The following is a 9,891-nucleotide window of genomic DNA, read 5'->3' as shown; positions in this document are numbered from 1 at the left end:
ATGGTCCGTCATCCAACAAGAAATGTCTGTTAGACATGCTGAGATGCGAGCAGCTATCGTCGGATCATCAGGATGGAATGAGAGGTAGAGTTGAGTGTCATCAGCATAAGAAGTGGGGTTATACGAGCCTGTTTAAATGTTGAGGGAAAACATGTTTTTTCATCTTCAATGAAAAAACATGAAGATTTTCAATCTTCTAGGCGTAATGGTTTTTCTACTGTACAGACCGTATATTCTATTGCCCTACACCAACCCTACCCCTAAACCTACCCCTCACAGGAAACTTTCTGCATTTTTAGATTTTCAAAAAACTTAATTCTATGTGATTTATTAGCTTGTTTACCCATGACCCATCACATAAGTCCCCATGAGTCTGTGTGTATTCAGGTTTACATAAGTCCCCATGAGTCTGTGTATTCAGGTTTAAGTCCCCACCAGAATAGAAAAACAGGTACACACACACACACACACTATAAAACAAATCTTTACTGCTTAACTGTTTATATCCTCACCATATGTAAACATCCCCATCACCCATCTCTCAACTGCTAAATGTGAACATTTAGTCATTAACATTATGCATTTCTGTAAAACTGCTTTGATACAATGTGTATTGTGAAAAGCGCTATACAAATAAAACATATGACACAACACCCACACATATTAAAAATGTGTTCTATTTTTAATAACGGAATACATTAAATTAGGCAGTATGGTACATTGACAGTATGGTACATACAAACATAGCATTAGTTGTTACACAACTACATAATTGCTGAAATTATGCAAGTACACATTTAATCTCTTTCCCCACAGGACTGAAATACATTTCCATAAATAGAAGGATAGATTCGTAGTGTGTGTCCTCTGCAAGAAATTTATTTTATTGAGTCCAAACACACTTATGTTCTAACTGCTACTGTGCAGTTAGTAGGGCTTCCCTCCAAGGGCTGTGATGACCTGCTCTCGCTCCTCAGCGGTTGGCATATCAGGCTTTACTCCATCACGCCTACGCTGCAGCATCACACCATGCTGAGAATGTGAAATACAGGGCGGGGGGTTCTGTTCTTTAGTACTTTTCACAAGACAGCATTTTAGAGCAGCATTACAGAAAATGTTTATATCAACAAGACGCCAGTGAAGCCAAAGTGACTGTGGTAAGAGGAAAAAAATGGGGATGACCCAAACTCAGCTAGGGGAGCCCATACTCCTCAAAATAACAAAAGAGTTTGGTAGACATCTGTTTGATTTACAGTGTATACTGTGGTCTTTCACTTTTGGTAAAGTGGATCAAAGTATGTGTCATAAATCTACAATACTGTTCAGGGAACATTTAAGAGCCATTTCTAAAGACATTGTTTAGTTTAGTCTTGTAGTTAGCCATGGTTCTTAGTTGGTAAAAGCCAAATGAAAATATTTTATATGAAGTTTGTTTACGTTACATAACTATAAGATGATTTTTATTAATGAAATGCAGATTATTCAATTGTCAGTATTAAAAGCTGGATTGATTTCAATACCATTAAATGTACGTAAAGTGTGCACCTAACACTAGGAAAAATACAAGTATTGGATTGGGACTAGGTTTCAGTAGGCTGGAGATCAGATGGGGATCGGGGTAGGGCTGGATGGTATGGCCAAAATCATTATTATGATATATTTTTCATATCGCTCAATATGAAAACGCTGCTCTTGTTGTTGACTCTGCTGCTGTGTCCAAAATTTCTCAATTGTTCACCAGTTGTGCTATCCTTATATAGTGCATTGCAGTTGGTTGCATTATAAGTGCATTAACTGTTTTGATTGCAACCAATAAAATAAGCGTTTATTATTATTATTATTAATTTATTTAATTGTTACAATTGCCTTCTGTGAAACTTATCACTACAAACAGCCTAAAAAAAAAAAAAAACGAACTTTTTTGAAGAACTTTAACCTCTTGTCAGGTGAGTAATAATAATAATGTTTTATTTTTATAGTGCCTTACAAGAACCCAAGGATGCTTTACAAAATAATGTAAGCAATTGGCAAACAAAATACACCAGACAATCAGAGGGGACATTCAGACAAGCAAGTGTTGACAACAAAGAACTACAGATAAATAACAAGAGGTCATGCAATCATATGATCAATTATGTCAAGAAGGTGGTCATGTGTCATACAGACAGAAGTTGAGAAATTGAGAAGCAGAGAGGTACACGAGTTATTTAGAGAAAAAAGTGAATAGATGAGTTTTAAGTTGAGACTTAAAGGTCTGGAGAGAGGAGGCAGCACGAATATTATGGGGCAGCTTATACCACAGCTTAGGGCCTATAATACAGAAAGCCCTACCACCCACCGTATAGAGTTTATACTTGGGCACATCAAGCAAGTTATCATTGCTATCTGAGAGTCTGTGTAGGAATGTATGGTTGCACTAACTCAGCTAAGTATTGAGGTGTGAGGCTGTGACAGGCCTTATAAACTAAAACTAAGAGTTTGAACTGAATACGTTTGGCCACAGGAAGCCAGTGAAGTTGGTGAAGGATGGGAGTGATATGTGCAGATTTTTTGTTAAATGTAAGGGCTCAAGCAGCAGAGTTTTGTACCATTTGGAGGCGATTAATAACTTTAGTAAGCCGCTATATAAGGAGTTACAGTAATCCAATCTGGAGGTTATAAAAGCATGGATAAAAGTATACAAACAATATTCCGCAATTGGTAAAAGCATGATTTAATAATCTAATCTGACCAATGTGTGAATCAAAACATAACGCAGACTCAAACAACACTCCCAAATATTTCAAAGTTTTTGAGGGCCTAATCTGGACACCATCGATATCTATGAAGATGTCACGCTGGGAGGAGCTCTGTGATTTAGGGCCAACCAGCAGGATTTCAGTTTTGTCTGCATTTAGTTGTAAAAAGTTATCTGACATCCAGGTTTTAAGTTCTTGAAGACAGGAAACAAACGGAGTTGGTTTGAACCGTAAAATATATTTGAATATCATCAGCGTAACTATGAAAATTGAGACCATGACGTCTGATGATCAGACCCAGTGGCAGCACGTAAATGAGAAATAAACGTGGACCAAGTGTACAGAACCTTGGGGGACACCACGGAAAATAGTGACAATGCGATATCTATTCTTATCTATCCTAACGAATTGCTGTCTATCCGATAGATATGAAGTTAGCCACTGAAGAGCAGCACCAGTGATACCTATAGCACAGGGATCCTCACATCTGGCCCACGAGATCCACTTTCCTGCAGAGTTTAGTTCTATCCCTAATCAAACACACCTGAGCAAGCTAATCAATGTCTTCAGGATCATTAGAAAATCACAGGTAGGTGAGTTTGATCAGGGTTGGAGCTAAACTCTGCAGCGCATTGGCCCTCCAGGGCAAGATTTGAGGAACCCTGCTATAGCAGATAGTCGAGAAAGAAGTACAGAGTGGCAAACAGTATCAAAGGCTGCACTCAGATCAAGGAGAACCAGGATACTGTGGCCACCTGAATCAGAAACCAGAAGGAGATCATTAACCACTTTTAAAAGTGCTGTTTCTGTGCTGTGAGAGGGACAGAAACCAGATTGAAACATGTCTCATAAATGTTTCTCTAAATGAGACTGCAGTTGTGCCGCAACTACCTTCTCAAGTATTTTAGCAACAAATGGGAGGTTTGATATTGGTCTAAAATTGTTCAGATCTGTGTTATCAAGACCAGGTATCTTAAGAATTGGGGTGATGGCAGCTGCGTTTAGGTCTTGTGGAACATAACCAGTGGCAAGGGATCAGTTTATAAAATTAATTATAAGAGTAATAGGTTGGATGAGTGAAGGCAAAAGGGTTTTGAGTAAGTATGTTTGAATAGGATCAAGTGTGCAGGAGGCAGAGTTAGATTTGATAATCAGTTGTTCAACCGCAGATATATTTGTGGGTAAGAAAGTGTTGAGTGGGTGACCTATCAGACATGGAGAAAGATGGGGAGAGACAGATGGAGAAAAGTCTTGGTAAATGTTATCAATTTCACGTAGGAAAAAGGACTGCAAGCTTTCACAAAGATCAACAGAGCCATTAATAGCTATGGACGATGGTTTAATACGTTTGTTGATCTCGGAGAAAAGAGCTTTAGGTTTGCACTTAGCTTTATTAATGACAGTAGAGAGAGATAAGTAGAGCATGCAGTGTTAAGTGCTTCTTTATATTAAACTACTGAATCTGAAAAAGCAATAGCATGCACTACAAGGGAGGATTTTTTTATAAAGTTCAAGACACCTACATTCAGCTTTCATTACTCTAAGTTCAGGGATGAACCAAGGAGAGGAGTGAGCGGAAGGGACAGTTCTAGTTTTTAGTGGAGCAAGGTCATCCAAAACATTACAAACAGTTTTATTATAGGTTGAGAATATCTCATCAGGGCTCAGGAGGTTGAATGCGGATGAGAGAGGGGAGGCAGCAATAGCAACAGAAAAATTGTCAGTGGTCACAGATTTCAGGTTACAGTAAGATATAGTAGTTTTAATTTTACAAGGGGAGAGGAAAACCAAAGACAATTAGTTTATGATCAGAGATGCCCAATTCATGACCCTGAGCACCAACATTGTAAATACAAACAGTGCAAAGCAAATCAAGAGTATGAAATTGTGAATGCGTGAGAACAATCAATATGCTGTGATAAATCAAAATAATCCAAAACAGCCAAAAAGTATTTTGCAGTATTACAATCAGAATCAACATGCATGTTAAAGTCACCTAGCATTATGATTATGTTATGCTGGGCACAGTACTTCATGGTTTAGGCTAGATTTGACTATCCTTACTCAGAAGTTTACACAGAAATCTATGGTAAACCCGGGGATTCACAAACATAATTAAACCATTTTATCCTTAGAAGAATCCTACATTTTGGAGTCCCATGCAAGGCTAATTTTGTATGCACTTTTTTTCTTCAAAGTGGTACATTTCTCTACAGAATATTGTTCTGAAATATCAGATTAGTAAATTTGTAAGTTTTTTTTATTTTTATTCTCATGAGTCCTGGTGTCTGTATACTTACCCAGTACTTCCTGCAGTTTTTATACCTCATGAAGTATGCAGAACACATGCTCTTATCATAGTTGTATGCATCCAAACATTTTTGAGAACCATCACTCTCCTATGCCAACACAAACAGAGAAAATAAAGTTTTAAAATACAAATCTCATTTTACATCATGTTATGATATAACTGGCAATGTAGTTAATCAAACTAAAACTTATTACAATTACAATACTACAATTGCTACCTCTTCACTTATGCGGCACCGAGCACAATTTCACATCAATTTTAAATATATTTAGACAAAAAAAAAAAACATATATAGTTTACATTAAATGAAACATGTTATTTAGTCACACACTCCATTGCCTGACCTCAATGCATGGGTTGATATCCACATTCCGAACTTTGCATGCACTTGATTTGCCAGCCATTCTCCAACTGCATCGGTGTCACAGCTGGAATGTCAGAGAGCTCCAGTTACATAAGAAATCAGGAATGGGCATTTCTTGTTTTTCCCTTTCGAGTACATGACAGATCAGTAAAACATTTACTCAACTACTGAGATGTGCAAGTCACAAAGATAATGAAAACATTTTAATTAAAACATATTTTTGACAATTGCGGAGAGAAAAAATAACACTACTAGATTATTAAAAATGCATCAGTGTTTTTGAAAAATAAACATATATGAAGGAATGTCACCATTTTAAATAAATCATGATTGTTCAATCCTGCTCCGGGAGGGCCAGCATCCTGCCAAGTATAACTCCGACCAGCGCCAACACACTAGCCTGGAAGTTTCTAGTCGCATCCTATACCCCTATTCACTATTTCCACTAATATAGTCCAGTTGAAAGAGTGAATGAAAACACAAGTGAGCGAATTCAGACACCGAGTGTGCCGGAAGGGCTGCTGCTTTTGCATAGTTTGTGCTTGCTGTTTAATAATAATATTATTATTATTAAACCTAGCAAACTAGTAGCTCCACTAGTAATGAAAATATTTATCTTGAACTCTGTCATGAAAAATAGCATGTATAAACCTTAATTAAACTATAAAATCAATTAAAAAGAAATCTATACCTGTATGACATTACGCTGTACCCACACTGGACAAGCAGGTTGGAAAATGGATGGATGGAGGAATGATTCAGCTGTAGGCGCCATCTTCTGGCGAGACGTGGGAACTCATTCAGCATGACCATCACAGTGCATTATGGGTGCTATGGTTAACATTGATTGTATAGTCATTATTGTGGTCCATTGCAGGATTGAATGAGTGCACTTGATAATGTCCACTATGGTTTCAGACCCCATTACACATTGCTGTCTCCTCAACTAGTGCCCTATTTAAAAGTATAAGGGGTGATTTCGGACACAGCCTGGTAATCCTGAACACCTTGATGATCTGGTTCAGGTGTGTTTAATTAGGGTTGGAGCTAACCTCTGCAGGACATTGGCCCTTCAGGAACAGATTTGGACTCCCCTGAAATAAATTATTCATAATGTTGTGCATTACCATTTGAGACTGCATGATTTAAAGTTAGTGAATGAACACTGAAGTGAATGTAAACTGAAGTGCTTTGCTAGCAGGTTAATAAACTCAAACCTATATGGGATTAATCAGAGAGAGGACAACTCCTTTAACCATCACCATGTTTCACCCCACGAGTGACAGCTCTGTGCAGAGACAAAACATCTTGAATTTTCTCAACTACTTTTCAGGAAAAACAGACTAATGTGACATTAACATAAGCTTACCACAGTCATGTGCCATGGTATTTTCATGGTATGTCTGTGGTACAGTCCAAAAAAAAAAAAAAAACAAGGTATGTGGTGGCCAAAATTATTATAACTGCAGTATTTTCACAAGCTCACAAATTTTTAAGTCAGGTTTTAAGTCAGTTATTTCTATATTTTGTTGTAGTGTGTCAGTAGGAAATATCAGATTACATTTTCCAACAATGATTTTGCCATTAATTGTAATAATCCATTGAGATTTTTATTTGCACAAGGAGTCTGACAACAGCCAGTGCTCCACACAGAGATCTGATCTCATCATCATCCAGTCTATCTGGAATGACATGAAGAAACCGAACAAAGTGGCACAGACTAAAAGAACTGGCAACGTTTCCAAGATTCTTGAAGAAACCTACCTGCAAAGCTTCAGTATTGTTAAGTTTTAAGCACTTGTGTAAAAATGCTGTAAAATGAGGATGCTGTCAAAAATAATGTCATAAATAGATTTTCTTTATCAATTAACTTCTATTAACTAAATTAAATAAACATTTGGTGTGACCATCCTTTAAAGCAGCTTTTGCTCCAGGTGCACTTGCACATAGGTAGCGAAGGAGCGAGGAGTAAAGCAAATTCCAAAGTCTTTAATGAAAACAAAGCTGGAAACACTGAGAACACGAAATTACATTTAACAGCGGACGCTAGAAACAGGGACACACAGGGCTTAAGTAAAAAGAGGCAGATAAGATAATTAATTAAACACAGCTGGAACTGATAGAACTAAATAGGGACAGGAACAGGAAAAACCAAATATGGGCATAATAATCAAACTGGAGCACATGGGGGAGGAAAGATTCAGCCAAATGCAGCAAAGTTGATTGGACAGCACTTCATAAACAAAACAAAAGGCAGAAAGACCCACAAACAGACAATAACTGAAGTCAGCTGCAGTAAAGGCCTGGCAAAGCATCAAAAAAAAAGAGGAAACCTAATCTTTGGTGATGTCCATGAGTTCCAGACTTACGGCAGTCATTGCCTGCAAAGGATTCTCAACAAAATATTAAAAATTAACATTGTATTTATGATTATATTTATTTGTCCTATTACATTTGAGCCCCTGAAAATGGGGGGACGGTGTATAAAAATGGTTGTAATTCCTAAGCATTTATGTTATATTTTTGTTCAACCCCTTGCATTAAAGCTTAAAGTCTGCACTACAATTTCATCTTGATTGTTTCATATTAATTGTAATCTGGTGGCATACAGAGCCAAATTATATAAATTGTGTCAGTGTCCAAATATATATGGACCTAACTGTGTATTTTTTTTTTTTAACTTTGTGTTTGCAGGGTTTCTTCAGGTTTTCTGAGGGTAACCTTAAGACCTTTTTAAGACCAAGTATAAATAAATAATAAAATAATAAACTGAAGGGAACCCAGTATGTCAACGTGTTCTCTAAATGTAAATGTCTAGGGAGCACACAATATATTTAGTGATGGGCGCATTCGAAACACTGCTTCACGAAGCTTCGAAACATTTGCGAATCTTTTGTTTCGAATCAGTGTTTCGGAGCGCGTATCAAACCAGCCAGGTCACGTGATTTTAGCAAACGAAGCTTCCTTACGTCACACTGGCTACGTTTACATGCAACCAAATAATCCGTTTGTAATCGGATTGACGGCTCAATCGGACTGAAAAGCCATCATGTAAACACCTTAATCGATCCGACTGAGCTCGATCGGAATGAAATTTCAATCGGATTGAAGGGGGTGGTTTATTCCTTTTCTAATACTATTGAGAGTGCATGTTAACACTCGATCGGATTGAACTCCGAAACGGAAAAATCTGCCGAATGACGTATGACGCGCATAACGAGCGGTTCTTTCTTTTGAATAAAGTGTTGTATAAATGCGTGTACTGTCATTATAAAACTCTCCTTTCACTCAGCAACTGTGAAGTGGAGCAGGACAACCTCCCACCAGTCCTTGTTGTGGATACTCATCCACAGGCAGTGTTGGGCAAGTTACTCTGAAAATGTAATAAAATTACTGATTGCTGATTACTCCTTTTAAAAGTAATCACGTTACTGTTCTGATTACTTTATTTCAAAAGTAACTAGTAATTAGTTACATTACCAGTTACTAGGGGTGTAACGGTACACGTATTCGTACCGAACCGTTTCGGTACGCATGTGTACCGCACGAATACAGTTTTTTTTTTCTTCTTCTCAGGAAATTCAAATAATAAATGGCGTTTTGACCGTCTTTTATGTGGCATGACAGATCGCTGTATAAACGCCTTAGAGAGCCGCTTCTGGGACGGTTCAGAAACTTGCTGGTATAATCCCAACACAAGCACTGACTAGAGCAGCCGCGATCAGATCCGGTTCCCGTGTCTGAGCCGTGACGCCCCGCAGATTTGTGCAGAGCGGAGCGCGAGTGATCGCGATCATTCCTTTCTCTGTCCTACTAGGTTTAACGCGAATAAACATGACTGAACATCTCATGCCTCATGTAATTGCTCAATCAGTGTTTCAACCGCGGAAAGACATCTAGAGAAATTAAGTCTAGAGAGGAGCATTTTGCGAAATATTACACCATATACTCATGTTTTACTAAACCTGTTAGTCTAAATTACTTAATGTACAGTATGTTTAAATTAATCTGTTATGAAGCATGCTATGACAGCCATTGTGTAATTGAATATATTTTAACAAATAGCTTAGAAATTGTATTATTTATAAGTTAATTTAAAAACTGCATTATGTGCAATTTACATGTTTGCATACAATTTTTTTTATTTTATTTTTTTTAAGTTGAGTGTTGATCATCTATTTAAAAATAAATAGCAATTAAATTTAAGTTTGGGTTAAGTTGTTAGGCCTAATTGTAAAAGGGCTCCCTATAGTTTTAAGCATAAGCTGAGGTAGATTTGTATCACTAAGAAAATGTAAACTATAACTGAATGTATTTAAAGAAAGAGCAACTTGTTCAGTAAACCATTAAAAAAAAAAAAGTTTTCCCCCTGCTGTACCGAAATCATACCGAACCGTGACGTTAAAACCGAGGTACGTACCGAACTGTCATATTTGTGTACCGTCACACCCCTAATATATATATATATATATATATAT

At 37.3% G+C, this 9,891-nt stretch overlaps 1 protein-coding gene across 2 annotated transcripts in view; it reads right to left on the bottom strand.

Moving 5' to 3' along the window:
* Positions 1–688: 688 nt before the first annotated feature.
* Positions 689–9,891, bottom strand: part of chchd7 (coiled-coil-helix-coiled-coil-helix domain containing 7) — a 12,482-nt gene continuing 3,279 nt past the window's right edge. The window contains exons 1-4 of one of the 2 annotated variants that reach the window (XM_016540871.1): positions 6,105–6,429; positions 5,394–5,477; positions 5,039–5,137; positions 689–1,032 (exon numbers count right to left, since the gene is read on the bottom strand). In XM_016540871.1, coding sequence (XP_016396357.1) covers positions 928–1,032; positions 5,039–5,137; positions 5,394–5,453 — 264 coding nt within the window. In that variant the 5' untranslated portion in view covers positions 5,454–5,477; positions 6,105–6,429 and the 3' untranslated portion in view covers positions 689–927. Of the gene's footprint in view, positions 1,033–5,038; positions 5,138–5,393; positions 5,478–6,104; positions 6,430–9,891 lie in introns of those variants that run through there. The other variant, XM_016540870.1, reaches the window with a different exon arrangement.

This window comes from Sinocyclocheilus rhinocerous, unplaced genomic scaffold, assembly GCF_001515625.1.
Source record: "Sinocyclocheilus rhinocerous isolate Xijiao unplaced genomic scaffold, SAMN03320098_v1.1 scaffold36, whole genome shotgun sequence".
Lineage (NCBI taxonomy): Eukaryota > Metazoa > Chordata > Actinopteri > Cypriniformes > Cyprinidae > Sinocyclocheilus > Sinocyclocheilus rhinocerous.
This window is presented reverse-complemented; position numbering and strand designations above follow the sequence as displayed.